At 38.8% G+C, this 17,515-nt stretch overlaps 1 protein-coding gene across 1 annotated transcript; it reads right to left on the bottom strand.

Moving 5' to 3' along the window:
• Positions 1–13,611: 13,611 nt before the first annotated feature.
• LOC145125175 (zinc finger protein CONSTANS-LIKE 9-like) lies at positions 13,612–17,293 on the bottom strand. The gene is made up of 5 exons (XM_079060667.1): positions 17,088–17,293; positions 15,722–16,316; positions 15,320–15,535; positions 14,912–15,231; positions 13,612–14,316 (listed from the first exon to the last, which is right to left on the bottom strand). Exons 2-5 carry the CDS (start codon positions 16,253–16,255, stop codon positions 14,187–14,189), a joined length of 1,200 nt encoding a protein of 399 aa, XP_078916793.1. The 5' UTR covers positions 16,256–16,316; positions 17,088–17,293; the 3' UTR covers positions 13,612–14,186.
• Between the last annotated feature and the right edge of the window lie 222 nt (positions 17,294–17,515).

Here is a 17,515-nt window from a genome sequence, read left to right as displayed (position 1 = left end):
TCACAAAATACTCAAATATTTCATTTTTATTACATCAAAAGAGTTACAATAGTTGACCTAGACTATTACATCGTCTAAAAATGCTTAGCCCCGAAACCCGGGCGTTACAGTATACAACTATAAATATTAAGGGGCCTAAGTGCTCTAAAGTAAAAGTATACTTTCAAAAATACAAGTATTATTATAAAAGTATATAAGCATACCCGAGTATCAGAATCCGTGTCGTAAGTAGAACAAAACAAAAGTATTTGGATGTTGGACACTGAGGTTAAAGCTGGGCAGTTATGTAATCATGTCTAGGGTGCATATAGCCTGATCAACTATATTCAGTCGAGACATGACCAACATGTGCTTGGGAATGACTGTGGTGTTACAGCAGGCCTAAAACTTACCAAAATCATCTCACATAAAATACTATAGGAGTATTTTAGCTAGAGCCAAACTCAGTATACATATTCACTCTAAGTGTTGCTACCTCTTCTTCCTTAAGCAATAACTTACTTGCATTAGTAAACTTTCTATGCTTATCGCTGGGTAGAACACTAGTATTATCAGGATGAGATATATATTATTTTTATATATCTCGAGGACTTACCATCCTCTCCTTCCTGATTGTTTCTAGAACAAAATGCCTCCCCGACCAAGACCCATCAGAAGGAACGACGACACTCCGCCACCACCACCACATCCTCAGTTCGACCCTGTCATGTTTCAGGCAGCAGTTACAGCCGCCGTGACTGCAGCAATGGCACAAGTGAATGCTGGTGGGGCTGGGGGTGGAACCGACCCTCAGAGACAAGATGGAAGTCAGGGACATCAAAAAGAGTGTTCCTACAAAGACTTCATGACTGCAAAACCCAAATCCTTCGACGGAAATGGAGGTGTCATCGCTTTGACTCGATGGTTCGAGAAGATCGAATCCATCTTCAAAATTTGCGTCTGTTCTGAAGCAAACAAGGTGAAGTTCGCCGCCTGCACCTTCACCGACAGAGCTTTGACCTGGTGGAATGGTCGAGTCAAAACCCTAACCCTGCCAGTGGCTAATGCCATGGGTTGGGAAAGACTGAAGGAACTCATGCTTGCAGAATACTGCCCGAGGGTCGAAGTGCAAAAGTTGGAGCACGAACTCTGGAACTTGAAGATGAAGGGTTCCGACATCGTTGCCTACACCGCGAGATTCTGTGATCTGGCTCTCCTCTGTCCGGGAATGGTCACCCCGGAAAGCAAGAAAATCGAGAGGTACATTTGGGGACTAACGCAACCAACCAAAGGGAATGTTTTGGCTGCTAGGCCGATTACTTTCGAAAGCGCCACGGATCTGGCACAGACTCTGATCGATCATGGAATCGATTTGGATGAGGTGGCAGCTGTCTCCGAGCCACAAAAGGAGAGTGGTGAGAAGAAGAAGAAATTCTGGAACAAACGCAAGGGTCAGTCTTCGCAGGAGCCCTCCAAGAAGCAACAAACAGTGGCAGTCCACGCTGCTACTACTCCTACTGCTACTCTCACTGCTGTTCCAACCACCCAAGCTCCTACCAGTGGTTATTCAGGGAAACTACCTCTGTGCAACAAGTGTACTTTTCATCATCACAGACCCTGCCGTGATTTGAATTGCAACAACTGTGGAAGGAAGGGACACACGACCCGATACTGCAGAGCACAGCCCAACCAACCAATCCGACTCCTGGAGCGGGTGCCAACCAAGCCTGCTATGGATGTGGAGAAGTTGGGCATTTCAAAAGAAACTGCCGCAAAGCAACAACAGGTGGCAATGCAGGAAGGGTGTTGGCAATGGGCCAGGAGGAAGCGGTCGCTGATCCTACCGTTGTTACGGGTACGTTCCTCCTTGACAACTCTCATGCATGCATTCTTTTCGATTATGGTGCGGAGAGGAGTTTTGTTAGCCATGCATTCAAACATCTAATCAAATGTAAATCCCAACCTTTAACCGAAACGTTCACCATCGAGATGGCTAATGGAAAGAAAGAGAGCGCGAACGATATATTCATAGGCTGTACTCTTACCTTAGGAAATCATTCATTTCCTATCGATCTTATGCCTGTATCTATTAAGAGTTTCGATGTCATTATCGGTATGGATTGGTTGAGCCCCAATCATGCTGATATCCTTTGTTTCGAAAAAGCTATTCACCTCAACCTTCCCTCTGGCAAAGCCCTTATGATTTATGGTGATAAACTCAGTTCAAACCTTCGTATCATCTCGTGCGTCAAAGCTCAGAGGTACCTGCGGAAGGAATGTCATGCGTTTCTAGCTCATGTCGTTAATGAGACACAAGAGGGTAAAGACCTCGAGAGCATCCCCGAAGTCTGCAACTTTCCTGATGTCTTCCCTGAAGATCTCCCAGGAATTCCTCCCGAGCGTCAAGTCGAGTTTCGCATCGACTTGATCCCCGGAGCTACTCCTGTAGCTAAGTCTCCTTACCGTTTAGCGCCAGCGGAAATGCAGGAATTATCCAGCCAGCTCAATGAGCTGATCAGCAAAGGATTCATAAGGCTGAGTTCCTCACCCTGGGGAGCTCCGATCTTATTTGTGAAAAAGAAGGATGGATCCTTTCGGATGTGCATTGACTACCGAGAGCTGAATAAGCTGACCATCAAGAACCGATATCCCTTACCCATAATCGACGATCTCTTCGACCAACTTCAGGGAGCCAGTTATTTCTCAAAGATCGATCTAAGATCAGGGTACCATCAGTTGCGAGTTCACGAGAATGATGTGCCCAAGACAGCATTCCGAACTCGCTATGAACACTACGAGTTTGTGGTAATGCCCTTTGGTCTGACCAACGCACCGCCAGTATTCATGGACCTGATGAATCGGGTGTGCCGCCCTTTCTTAGACAAGTTCGTGATTGTGTTCATCGACGATATACTTGTCTATTCGCAGAGTGAGAACGATCATAAACAACATTTGAGGCAGGTGCTGGAAACCTTAAGGGCAGAGAAGCTATATGCAAAATTTTCAAAATGTGAGTTCTGGATCAGGAAGGTGAATTTCCTTGGTCACGTGGTTAGCAAAGAAGGCATACACGTGGACCCTTCCAAGATCAAAGCGATAGAGAATTGGTTTGCACCGAAGACGCCCACAGAAATCTGACAATTCTTGGGTATCGCTGACTATTATCGCAGATTTATCCAGAATTTCTCCAGAATTGCCAAACCCTTAACCACTCTGACTCAGAAAGGCGTACCCTTTTGTTGGAGTGAGAAGCAAGACACTGCGTTCCAAACGTTGAAGCGGGCCCTATGCAGCGCACCTATGTTGCCCTGCCTAAAGGGACGGAGGACTTCGTTGTCTACTGTGATGCATCTAATCAGGGCCTAGGCTGTGTGCTCATGCAGCGAGGAAAGGTCATCGCCTAAGCCTCGAGACAGTTGAAAACGCACGAGGTCAATTACACAACTCACGATTTAGAGTTGGGAGCAGTGGTCTTTGCGTTAAAGATCTGGAGACATTATCTCTATGGAACCAAGTGCATTATCTTTACTGACCATAAAGGTTTGCAGCATATCTTCGAACAGAAGGAGCTAAACATGAGGCAACGGCGATGGGTTGAGCTACTCAGTGATTACGAGTGCGAAATCCGCTACCATCCCGGCAAGGCCAATGTGGTGGCAGATGCCCTCAGCCGAAAAGAGTACTCAGGTCGTAGAGTGAAGGCACAGACCATGACTATCCATTCCCATTTATCTACGCAAATCAAGGAGGCTCAGCTGGAAGCCTTAAAACCAGAGAACATGCCGGGTGAAGCCTTGAGAGGAATGGAAAAGAACCTAGAGATCAAGGGAGACGGAGTCTATTATTTCATGGACCGGATCTGGACCCCAAAGTTCGGTGGTTACAGAGAGGTTATAATGAACGAAGCTCACAAGACTAGATACTTCGTTCACCCAGGTTCGGACAAGATGTACCTCGATCTCAAGAAACTGTATTGGTGGCCGAACATGAAAGCAGAGATCGCTACCTTCGTGGGCAAGTGCCTGACTTGCGCCAAGGTGAAGGTCGAATATCAAAATCCCTCAGGTCTACTCCATCAGCCAGAGATACCTGAGTGGAAGTGGGAAAGGATAACGATGGATTTTATCACCAAGTTACCCAGATCTCCGAGTGGGCACGATGCCATCTGGGTAATTGTCGATCGGTTGACGAAGTCCGCCCACTTCCTGCCAATCAAAGAAAACATCAAGATGGAGAGACTCATACGGATCTAAATTCAAGAGATAGTTCGCCTTCATGGGGTACCTGTATCCATTATCTCCGACCGAGATAGCAGGTTTACCTCGAGATTCTAGCAATCACTACAGAAGGCTCTTGGAACTAAATTGGATATGAGCATGGCTTATCATCCGCAGACCGATGGACAGAGTGAGAGAACAATTCAGACCTTGGAAGATATGTTGAGAGCCTGCGTCATCGACTTCGGCACGTCATGGGACACTCATCTTCCTTTGGTCGAATTTTCCTACAACAACAGCTACCATACCAGCATCAAGGCTGCGCCGTTTGAAGCCCTCTATGGCCGCAAGTGCAAATCCCCTCTGTGCTGGGCTGAAGTGGGTGACACGCAGCTAGTCAAGGGTCAATTCCCCGACAACACTCTCACTGGTCCTGAGATTATCCGAGAGACGACTGAAAATATCGTGCAAATCCGAGAACGACTGAAAGCCTCACGAGATAGACAAAAGAGCTACGCCGATAAACGACGAAAACCCTTGGAATTTCAGGTCGGTGACCGCGTCCTTTTGAAGGTCTCACCATGGAAAGGCATGATACGTTTCGGAAAACGTGGAAAGCTAAACCCAAGGTACATTGGGCCATTCGAGATCCTTGCTAGGATCGGTCCTATAGCATACAAACTCCAGTTACCCCGAGAACTCAGCAACGTCCATCCTGTCTTCCACGTATCGAACCTAAAGAAGTGTCTGTCCGACGAGACACTTGTGATTCCTCTCGACGAGATCGATCTGGACGAAAGTCTACGTTTTGTGGAAGAACATGTTGAAATCATGGACCGTGAAGTCAAACGTACCAAGCAAAGTCGCATCCCGATAGTGAAGGTCCGCTGGAATGCCAAGCGGGGTCCTGAATTCACTTGGGAGCGCGAGGATTCAATGAAGCAGAAGTATCCTCATCTCTTTCCAAGTTCATGATTGTAATCTATTCTTGAATTTCAGGACGAAATTCCCTCTAACGGGGGGATGATGTGACAACCCGAAACTTCTATCTTGTACCTTAGTCAAATTCTATCAATGTTAAACTCGTTTCAGCTATCTTTAGCATTGTTTTGAGCCTGTTTGGATGATCTAAAGCCTTGTACAACCAAAGTTTGAATTAGGGATGGGTTGGTTTAAGATTTAGGGTTGCAAATAGGCCAAACACTCCATCAAAAGGAGTGTGTGGCCACACACATGAGTGTGTGGCCGCACACCCGAGTGTATGGCCGCACACATGAGTGTGTGACCGCACACCCGAGTGTATGGCCGCACACATGAGTGTGTGGCCGCACACCCGAGTGTATGGCCGCACACATGAGTGTGTGGCCGCACACCCGAGTGTATGGCTGCACACCCATCCTCCAGCCGCACACTCATCCCTATTTATATAGGGTGACCCCTTCACTCATTCCTTTCATTTGGCTGCACTCTACTTTCTCTCTCTAAAAACTTCATCCAAGAACGCTCTTAAGGCCTAAAAAACGTGAGTTTTCCATCACCTAGCTTATCATACATGAAGGACCCATTGATCTAAGCCCTTAACCATCAAAGTTCATCATGTTCTTCATCACATGAAGGTGTACGGCCGCACACCTTCATAAGGTGGTCGTACACACCTTAAAGCTCTCCAAAGTGAAGAGTTTGGCCTTCATTCACTAGTAGGACTTGGTATTAGCACTAGAACATCTAAAAATCGACATTTCGGGCACAAATGAGGAGTGTACGGCCGCACACTCCTGTGTACGGCCGCACACACCCTCTGTACGGCCGCACACTCATGTGTGCAACCGCACACACAGCCTGGCCGCGCACCCTGGCCGCACACACACCCTAATGACCATACACCTCCTTTGTTTGATCACATAAGGTCCCGACAAGCATTTCCAAGTCTTTAGGGTGGTTTCCCGTCATGTTTTGTCATGGAATACCTAAATCTAATACATATATGTGCTATTATATGTTACTAGGATCCACTTGAGTGCGAAACCTCAATTGACACTCAACACTCGTAACCGATCATCCGCTCGAATCATCCGTCAAACAGTGAGTTCATACCCCTACATTTTCCGTGTTTTTAATGTTTTCAGGGGGGGATACAAGCCAAACTCTAAGTATTTTGTTAAGTTTTAAACTTATTAATGCAGTTCAACGATTTCCACATTTAATAACATATTCGGATATTTTATCTCTTTTTGTAATATGTTGAGCATAAGGGAAACTTCTATTTTGAAAATCCAACTTCACAGCTTTCAGAAAGATTTTTACAAAGCAACTCTAATAAACTATAATGGGTATAGTTTGGGATAACCCTCTAGGCAGTCTCTACTTAATCAGATTTCATAAACGAATATATATAAACTATGGCAGATCTAGTTTATGTTATAAATTTTCTCAGGAGTATAAAGTACTATTATTCAAGGATAATTATTGTTTTATACTGTTTCTCGCTAGTAAACTAGATTATACACAATTGTGAGGCTCTACTTCAACACTGTACTCTTAGGTGTATAGTGATAAATCCTTTTAGTATAACCAGAGTCTCCTGGAGGGAGAGCGTGAGATTTGTGAATAGATCTATTCGGGACTGACAATCCCACACCTGAACTGCTAGCTACAGTTAGGCGGGCACGCCTGTGGTGAACAAATGTCATTTAGCTTAACGCCTGAAGAACGTTATAAAGGTCTCTCGGTCATATCAAGTATGGTTATACAACTCGCAAATAAGTATAAACTAACTTTGTTTACGGACTCTACCCTTCATGAGTTTTATTTTGAGTAATAAAACTACTTATATATACAGATAGTATTCAGGGATTTCTAAACTGGCATCTCTACCTCTAGGACGGATAACATGATTTCTAAAACTGATGGTTTATCTTTTACTAATAGATACTCTTTCAACACTACCTTTCATAAGAAAATATAGGATTTTCTTGAGGAACACTTTTCAAAAGAATCAAAGAACATTTTTCTCTAAAAACTAAATGCTTATGAACTCACCAGCTTTATGCTGATATTCTTTCAAACTGCTTGTATTCTCAGGGAATTAGTAGACAGGTACTTCCAAGAATTTGGTGAAGCCGGAGCAATAAGAGTCATGTTTTCTATATTATACATACTTTTGATGTATTTAAAACAAGTTTCAAGCTGATGTAAACATTTTTCACATTTGTATTCAATGTTTGGTTGTGTTTACTATGCTTGCTATACAAATGTTGTGATACTACGCATGACGTCCTCCACCCCGGAACGTTTTCGCCATCACAGTTTCGGGGTGTGACATTGGGCCTTGTTAGGCCATTGGACTTCTGACTTTGGGCCATGGTTTGGCTATGGGTTTCTTAGAATTGGTCCCATGATAGTTTTTAGGCCCACTTAGGAAGTTGGGCCATATTGGGCCTTGGGTTGCCATTTAAGAAATTGGGCTTTTTGGAGCAAATGGATTGGGCCAAGGTTTTGGGCCAAGTAAGAGAAGGGTAAAATGGTATTTTACCCTGGTTATGGGTTTGCAACTTAGATTCTTGATTATGGGTCGAGATCCAATTATTAATTGGATAATTATTTGTTAGTGCTAGCGCGCGGAATTTCCGGATCAACAGATTGAGATTATGTAGAGAGATTCAACGGCTTATCAACGACTTAAGGTGAGTCTCTTCATTGTACTCGTGGGTCGAAGACACCAATTCCGTCCCACTGGATTATGTTTGTAGGATGATGGTTGTCTTTGTGACACTTGCTGATATGCCTACACGTGCTTGTTGTCTTTGTGACTCATGCTTATATGCTTGTATGATTTATGCATTGAGCTATATGGGCTCAGAGTCATTACGAACTCGGGGTTGATACGGACCCGGGGGTTGATATGGACCCGACACAACTACAAGCTGTTATATAGAGTCATTATGGATACGAGCTTTAGTAAGCCTATCCTGTAACATCCTATCGCCTGCCTGCCACTACGCTTGCTGCCAAGCCCCCTCCTCTCGGTGATGTGGGTGAGAAACCCAAATCAGAAAAGCTCAGCAAGCCAATGGCTCAACGGTTCTCACCACCCTCCTCTGGCGTAAACACCGTTTGCTGCGCTGCGCTCATCATGAGAAGCCGGGGAACTCTCTTGGGTGGACTTCAAGCGCGATGATAGTCAGCCTGAAGTTTTCTACTATGCCATCTTTATTAGTTCAAAGACCGGGCTTAGGGGTTGGTCTCAGTGGTCAATGAAAATGCACTAGTGTGCTGTCTTAACATGCAGAAATTTTATTAGACTGCTAGCTTTACCAACGGTAGGAGGGTGAAAAGACGGTGCAAACTTGGGTTGATACGGACCCGTAGGTTGATATGGACCCGACACAGCCACATGTTGTTATATTTGTATATATATATATATGGTATGTGGTATTTTGGGGAGTTCACTAAGCTTTGTGCTTACGACTTTCAGTTTATGTTTCAGGTACTTTTGGTTTCAAAGGGAAGAGCTCGGAATGACTGCATTGCACATACCATATTGTTTCACATTTTATATGACTCTGATGTACTTGGATATTATTTGACACACTCTGATTTTCAATATGGTTTAAAGATATGGATTGGGTTGATGGTTTATTAATATAAAAATCGAAACTTTTGGTATTAATTTTTTTTGGGACGTTAGATGCGAGCTCTGTTTTCGACGTTCTTTCTATCAACGCATAGCTATCGACAAGTACTACCACTTTCATTTAGACTCCATTAGCTAATTCTCACCTTATTTTTAATTTATTATTTTAGAAAACTTAGACGGCTAAACTTCGTTTAAAATTTATATATCTTTTATCGACATCCGTTCTCGACAGTCTTCATATCGACAAAATTGTATCTACGAGATCTTCAACTCTCATTTAGATTGTGTCAGCTAACAATCAGACGATTTCTATTTCGATATCTGTGTCGCACACTGCTACCCTGAAACTTCAAAAAATCACAACTCCCTCATACGGAGTCAGATTTGGACATTCTCTACATGCAAGCTCTCGGTTTTACGATTACTATGACTTTTGTTTAGATTACTATGACTTTCGGTTTTGAAGAAGCATAACCTTTTCATATGAAGTCAGATTCGTATTGACCTTTCCTACATGATTATATATTGACAATTTATATTAAGTTCAATTGGAATGTGAAAACGGAATGTTACACGGATGTTAGATTAAATATGTTAGATCGAATTAAACATTTCAACATGTATAATTAAAGTGTAAACTCGAACCCAACCTTACTTTACTTATTATAAACTCTAATTACAAATAATATTAATAATTATATTTAATATTTTATTAATTTAGTAGTACATGTTGGGACCACAATCCATAATTAGGCATTGTTCTTGTTCAAAGACCAAATTTGTGCACATCATATTCAAGAAAGGAGAGTTAGGTATCACGAATCATGCATCTCTACCTTGGTCTAAGCCTACAAAGCAAAAAAGAAAGCATATACATGGATATTAAATGCGTTTAAAGGTATTCGTTTGGTAAAAAAAATCATGGGTGGTATCTTATTTCAATATTATGTTAGTTAGGCCATGTGATATTTGATGTTTTCATTTTGTGACTAAAAGAAAAATATAAAAATAGCTATCACTCCTCTTTATATGATAATGGAAAAAAGATGCATGTAAATAATGATGAATAAATAGGGCATAATATGGAAACAGTTGTAATAGATTGTAATCGATCGTTTCTTCATATTAATGTTTTATATTTACCTCAACTCTTTTGTATATTGTAGAAGAATAAGAGGTTAGTAGGAATATCGAAGTGAAGCGGGGGAATTTGATAAATTTATAACAACTAGATCTGTTGGGTTTTTGAAAGTCATGGTCCACTAAATGAATGTGAACTTGTACCAACAACCAAATACCGAAGAAAAGGGATCGAAACAAAGTTTTTCCCAACAATAATAGCTAAACGATAAAGGAACAAAGTAAATAATAATCAACCACATGGGAAAAAACATTTGTGGTTCCACTATCAACATGAAGTTGTCTAGTGTAGTAGCCTCTTGCGGGAGAGTGCAAACCACTTAAATCTTGTGTTCTTTGTGGTTAGCTTAATTTCTTGGTATCTTGTTTTGTTTATTGAGTTGTAAGTATTGCATGCATCATACTTGCTCAATGACTTGCTATTTTTAATATAATGATTCATGTCTTTGTAGACCAAACCCAAAATGACTTAGATGTTAGACTTATAAGAGGATATTCCTTACATATTTGACTTATAAGAGGACATTCCTTAGAGTAAATAGTACTTTATTTGTGAAAAACATCAGTAGTGTTATTTGTGTAGTTCAAATTTATTTTGATTCTACCAACAAATGCATGTAAGTCATGTAAGGTGCTATTTAAATAGACGGAAAGAACATGTAAAGTAGAATGCAAAAATAATGAAGTTTTAATCCTATGTTTGACTATATTGTTGAAATTCATTTGTGTTATGTTTCACATACTAGCTGTTAGCTGAAAATGTAATTAATAGTTGAAAAACTAGCTATTAAATAAAAAACTAGCTGATAAAAAATGTTGTTTGGTAAAACTGGCTGAAAAGCTAGCTGAAAAATATAAAATGACATTTAAAAGAATGTGTTTCTATAATTAATTAAGGGGTATCTCTGAAAAATTCTTTAAAAAAAAACTCCTAAAAAACTAGTCTAGCTTTTAAAAAAATAGCATATAAACTACTTTTTGACTTGCAAAACATGACAATTTTAAAAAGTTCAAAAAATAAGTTAGCTTATCAGCTAGCTGTGACGCGCCAAACATAGTCTTGGTATATGACATTAAATCATATCTACATCTACATAAGTTAATAATTGGAAATGTTAACAAACTCTAATGCTTCCCATTCATCGATAGGGATGACAAAAAACCCCATACCCGATGGGGAACCCGAAACCCGCACCCCGTTTTGACTGGGGAATCCCCGAGTTGACCGGGGATGGGGATACCCCTAATCCCCGACCCTGGACCCGCCCCCGATATATACTAATATATAAAAATAATACAAAACATATATTTACATTACAATTTACAATACATAAAATTTAATCCAAGTAACATAACTCATTAGCAATTAGTTGGTTGAATTATAATTTTTCTTTTTTTTTTATATAATTTAAACTCATGTATACTTTTTTCTATCTGGTTTATCTATTTTACCTCAAATATCACTATGATAATTTTTTTTTTACTTTATTTTTCATGTATTTATTTAAATTTGGTAGAAAATTAGTTTATATTTTTTATGCAATCTATGAATATTTTTATATTTTTGTAAATTCTGTAAACTTATGCTGGTAAAATTGAAATTTAGAGTTTTTCTTTATGTAAAAGTTTTCATATTAAAAGAGTAAAAGAAATTTCTGATTCCCCGCTGGGGATCCCTAGTCCCCGTTGGGGTGGGGATAGGGGTTTATTTATATTCCCTGATGGGGACGGGGATGAGGATGGGGATGGGGATTGCTATAATAATTTGGGGATGGGGAGGGGGATTGGGGTCCCCTGTATTTCCCGACCCCGTTTCCATTTCTATTCATCGAATTGACAAAATAAAAACAAGCTCTTTGAAAGAAACTTAATCTCCTAATTTAAATATAAACAAGTTCTTAGAAAAAGATCAAAAGATTGCATTAAGCTTTGTGTGAAGATGTGTGAACTTGGTTTACGTTAAAATCATTCAATGGAATTTAACTTAATTGTTGAAATTAGATTCAATTCACAAAACAATGACAAAATTTTCAAATCAATTAACCTGAATGTTGCAACAATAATTCAAGTGGCCAACAAGAATCAAAATCAAAATCAAACTTTTAATTCAAACAAAACAAAATCCACTAGATAGGATTGAAAAAGAACATCAAATCAAATTACTGAATTACAAACCATAGTCTAGACACATAATTAGAAAGCTAGGGTTTTATCCAAACATGAATAAAATGAATAAACAACTCTAGTAGTGCAAGATAATACACAAATAAAACTTACAAATCCGATAATTAACGTTTCCAAATGTTTTATGATCAAAACCTAGCAAAAGTCTTTGAAATTCCTATCTCTAGAGGTTGAGGTTCTGAAATGAAACGCCTGCGTAAAAATGACCCAAATCCTATAATAAGGCAAAAAAGGAAAACTGTCAAGTGGTTACAGGTAGGACACAACGTGTCAATTTAATGCAAAAGGAACACGACCCGTATTAAGGGTAAAATAAGTTGCCTTATAGATAGGATTGAAAAAGAACATCAAAATCCACTAGATAAGATTGAAAAAGAACATCAAAATCAAAATCAAACTTTTAATTCAAACAAAACAAAATCCACTAGATAGGATTGAAAAAGAACATTAAATCACATTACTGAATTACAAACCATAGTCTAAACACATAATTAGAAAGCTAGGGTTTTATCCAAACATGAATAAAATAAATAAACTAACTCTAGTAGTGCAAGATAATACACAAATAAAACTTACAAATCAGACAATTAACGTTTCCAAATGTTTTATGATCAAAACCTATCAAAAGTCTTTGAAATCTCCTGTCTCTAGAGATTGGGGTTCTGAAATGAAACACCTGCATAAAAATGATCCAAATCTTATAATAAGACAAAAAGGGAAAACTGCCAAGTGGTTACACACAGGACACAGCCGTGTCAATTTAGTGCAAAAGGAACATGACCCATATTAAGGGTAAAATAAGTTGCCTTATACGAGTCTTAATCCAAAATCCAATGCTAAAAAGTGTTCATTTCAATTGAACACGACCAATCCCCATTTAGTGTAATTGAACCCAGTCTGTGTCTGCCTACAAGTCAAACTTCTTCTTCAGTCAACATGACCCATGTCCAACTTCACCACACAAATGTGAAAATAAGGTTGTTCACTAGAATACATGTATTTTTTGAAAATGTGCAAAAGTATTATGCTATTTATGATGCAAATATTGGTTAAAAGACATGGCAAAAGATGCACAAAATGCACCCAACAAGTGTAGTAAGCCGTTGATGTAGAATCCAACCATAATATGTCTTTGTGTTTGGTTTGCAATTTTCTTCCCTATACTTCAGTTTGATACATGTGTAGTTGTGATCACTCAAATCTTATTACTTGGTTGTATAATTTTGTGTTGCTTAAAATAATTTTGTTCAAAGCATTAAATCTCCCTTCCCTCCGCGCTCAATGCCCTTTCAAAAACTCATCGGATGATGTTAATGGATCAATAACTCACTAAATATCATCCAAATTTAATGAGGTTTGAACTTGATTAAGCCTAAACCTTCGATACTATTAAAACTTAAAACACAAACACTCAAATGTGATACTATTAAATTTTAAAACATAAACGCTCAAATATGCAACGGATATTCGAAGATTACAATTGAAACTTCAAAATCGATGGTTAATCGGATTTCGATAACCAATTACAAAACTAGCAAAACACATTTTCACATGAGAAGAATCATCAAAACTACCACAAAACACAAAACCCATCCTACAAAAAGTTGTTTAATACTCAAACCCTAATTCAACTTTGATTTACATCTCCCATTTTTTTACATACCAACAAAAACACAACAATTATCACAAATTTTTCTATCTCATCATGCATCCAAATATGCTTATGTAGATACATACATAATTACATCATAAGTCTACAGTAACAATCATCATCCCTGATCCCAACAAGTCGACGCCCGCCATGACAATAAACCCTGTGTTCTTTCAACAAAAAACATTTACCATTTGAAGAAACAAAAACAGACTAAAACCAAGTTTAGCCCGAGGGGTGTTGACATCACGACAAATATTGTTGTTCTTGGAACTGGTGCGAAGATGTGGGAATCAGATGATTCAGATGAATCTTGAAATCGGAATCGGAATCATTCTCATTACTTATTTTCATATCATAAAGAAACATGTCAAGATTCTTAGTAGCTTCGAGTTTGACTCATGGGATCATAATCATACGCATCACCAGCCTTCACGAATCGCCCTTTCACACGTTTTCTTACATCTGCCCGTGCCTTTCGTGTTGCATATCTTACTCTCTTCTCAAATCTATCACACGGAAAACACAAATTTAAGGTTTAGGGTTTAAGATCATAGTCAGGATATGTGTAATATGGAATGGAATGAACAACGTAACTGAATGAACAAAGTAATGGAATGGATCATTACATTCCATTATCATGTTTAGTTTGTTGAAGGAATGGAATGAGTCATTTAAACATGTCGTTTGCCATGTATAAGTAAAAGATTAAATTAATAAATAGAGACAAGATGTTATTTTTATAAAATAGAATTAATTATCATGAAATCTTAAAACCGAATTATAATCAAAAAGTATTTTTAATTATCTTTAGAAAATAACAAAACATAAGTTAATTCAGCTTTTGATTTTTTTTTATATAAATAAAAGTAATTTATAAATATAATATATCATTCCATTCCATCAAGGAATGAAAAATAAAAACACCCCTCCTCCGTGGAATGAAAATCAGTCCAGGAGAAGGAATCACATATTCTGCGAGGGAGGAATCCTATATTCCATTCCGTCATAATGCTCGATTCCATTCCCTCTTTGACTAATGCATACCAAAAACTATCTTTTTCATTCATATCTCATTATAGAAAGAGTAGTAAAGATACTCACTTTCTCATCTTCTTTTTTTCCCTGTAACGGAGGACAGCATCACTTCTGCTACCAATAGCGGTGGTGGTTTGATCAGAGCCACCACCACCACCACCCTGGATGAACCATGGTGGCTCACCCATTAGAAGCATTGAAGAAGAAGCTCCACAATCTTGATATTCACCAGCACTACTCTCTCCTGTGAGACTTGAGAATGAGATGTTTGAGTGTTGTCTTCCATAACAAGGATTTGGTTCTGTTTTGCAGCTCATTAATGAATCGGCTGATGCTGCATTGCTGCATGCTGGTTGCACTTGATTCCCATGTCCAGTTGATGATTCCTAACCACATAAAAAAAACACATTAAAATTACATCTTTTTTTTTCAAATTGAATTAAAATATTCATTTGTATTGAGTGAAAGTAATACCTTGGCAGCATACGAACCATGACAATTTGATTCAGCACCACCAAACAAACAATCAATCCCATCTTTTGCAAAAAGATGTTCAGGATCATTATGGCCTACACCAAAGAGTTCTTCATAGTTCTCAATGCTCAAGTCAACTTCATCCATATTAAAGTCAACATAGAATCCATCATCATCATCACATGCTTCAGCATCTTTTTTCCCTGAATGTGATATCTACATGTAAACAAGTACAACACACAAAAATTCCATTACTTGATGCATAATAAAAAAAAAATACAAATGTGAGGGTGTTTGCATGCGCTTTTTCATAGTTATTAGAGATGTTTTACATTTACCCACTAAAAAAGCATAATCATAATCAGTAGAAAAAGTAACATCACATAAACCAACCCAATTTACCTTTGATGAAGAAGAATTCAACTGTCCAACTTGTTGAACTACATTTTCCTGTTTATCATCAACACGAACACTTAAAGAACCTGTCCATAAATTCGATTCATTTGCAACTACATCTTGATTATTGTTGCTTTTAGAAGGTCCTTGACTATTATCAGCAATGCTCATTGACCCAATTCCTTGTTCACAAGTAGAATCAATAACCGAGGGCAATTCCGTCATAAACGACCAAATAGATGAAAGTTCAACAGCCGAAGGGCAACCCGAGTAACAATTCAATGTTTGTCTACTGTGTGTGGTTGACCCGTTATGACCAACCCAATCACAATTTTGACAAAGTGAGACTTTTTCTTCTACACATCTAACCACTGCAGGTTGTGAATTACACCTATCACATACAAGTGTTCTTGAATGGCGTTTTGATAGAGCATTTGCAGAATGAACAACACGATCACATGATAGACATAAGTAGGCTGCATCTGATCTACAATACACCATTGATCTTGCTTCCCCACAATGATCACATTGGTACCCCATTTTTCAAGAATACCCCTTTTGACCCCCTCTTACTTCAATGGTTAATGTGTTCAATTGCAACCTGCATAGAAGATCGATACATGAGAAATTAATTATAAATTTGGAAAAAGAAAATTCTCTTTTGACTGAAAAAGGACACACTTTATTGATTCAGAAAAAGGGTCAATTCAAGAACAAATTATCTAAGCAATTTGATAGCTTATCTTATGTGAAGAATATAGTAATATTTGTCTAGTAAAGATTGGAAAGGACATTTTTTTTTTAGGATTAGAGTCTTGATCTGCAGAATGTTAAAGATGCGAAAGGGATAAAAGTTAAATTGAAAAGGGTTCTTTTAGCATCTACAGATGCTAGCAAAAAGGTGAAGAATTTCAAGAAATCAGATTGTAGTACATACGTACATGTGAAAATTGTGTATAGATACTATAACTTATGTAAAATTCATGCTGGAAAACTAAAATTAATGGCAAAAAGAGTTTCATAATTGCAAGAAAAGTATGAATTAGTGTGAATTGAATAAATATGAATAAAGATTGAAAAAGTCAAAGCAAACTGAAGCCGGCCAGATCGAGCTTTAAAATATCAAATCCACAATGAAATTTTGAGCACAATTACAGCACACATCAACAAAAAAAATCAAGGGATATAGAACAAGAACAGAAATTGACAAGAAGAGTTCATATTTTTACATAAAAGCATCGAATTTTCCACAAAAAGAGACCAAATTCAAACCAACGAATCAAACCGACAACTTCTAGATCCAGAAAACCCGAAGGGATCCCGGAAAACCCATCTTTGTAAAGCAAAAACAAACAAAATCATGAAAACTTACCAAATTATAAACCCAAATACACTGAAGCAAAGCAGATGTGTTTCTGTTGCAGGATTTAAAAACCCTAATCAAGATCGGACCTTTCTCGTCTTCCTCCTTGTTTTCTGCGGCTGTGTGTTGTGAGGTAGGCGTTGGTTGTGGATGTTCTTTACTATTTTGTTGTGTAAGATATCTGACAACACAAAATTTCATAAAAGAAATTGGCAAAAAGTGCACAGAAAGGGAGATGGGGGGGGGGGGGGGGGGGGGGGGGGGGGGGGAGTTCGTGGTGGGGCTGGTCACTTTCATGACATTGAAAAATTAGGCCCTCTTGCCTAATCTTTGGCTCAATTGCAAATTTAGTCCTTGGACATTTGAGAGTACATTATTTTAGTAACTCAGCTTTGAATTTTGGCTCACTTACTCTACTGCCTCGATGTGTAAAACAA

Source organism: Lactuca virosa, chromosome 7, assembly GCF_052849685.1.
Source record: "Lactuca virosa cultivar CGN04683 chromosome 7, Lactuca_virosa_CGN04683_v6, whole genome shotgun sequence".
Classification (NCBI taxonomy): domain Eukaryota; kingdom Viridiplantae; phylum Streptophyta; class Magnoliopsida; order Asterales; family Asteraceae; genus Lactuca; species Lactuca virosa.
Note: the sequence above shows the minus strand (reverse complement) of the source record. Positions and strands in the feature narration are given on the sequence as shown.

Coding starts and splice junctions, on each gene's coding strand:
- LOC145125175 (XM_079060667.1), bottom strand. CDS start 16,255: ATGGGGTACCAATGTGATCATTGTGGGGAAGCAAGATCAATGGTGTAT. Junction 15,536..15,721: donor TGAATTCTTCTTCATCAAAG/GTAAATTGGGTT, acceptor GTTTACATGTAG/ATATCACATTCAGGGAAAAA. Junction 14,317..14,911: donor GAAAAAAAGAAGATGAGAAA/GTGAGTATCTTT, acceptor TCCGTGTGATAG/ATTTGAGAAGAGAGTAAGAT.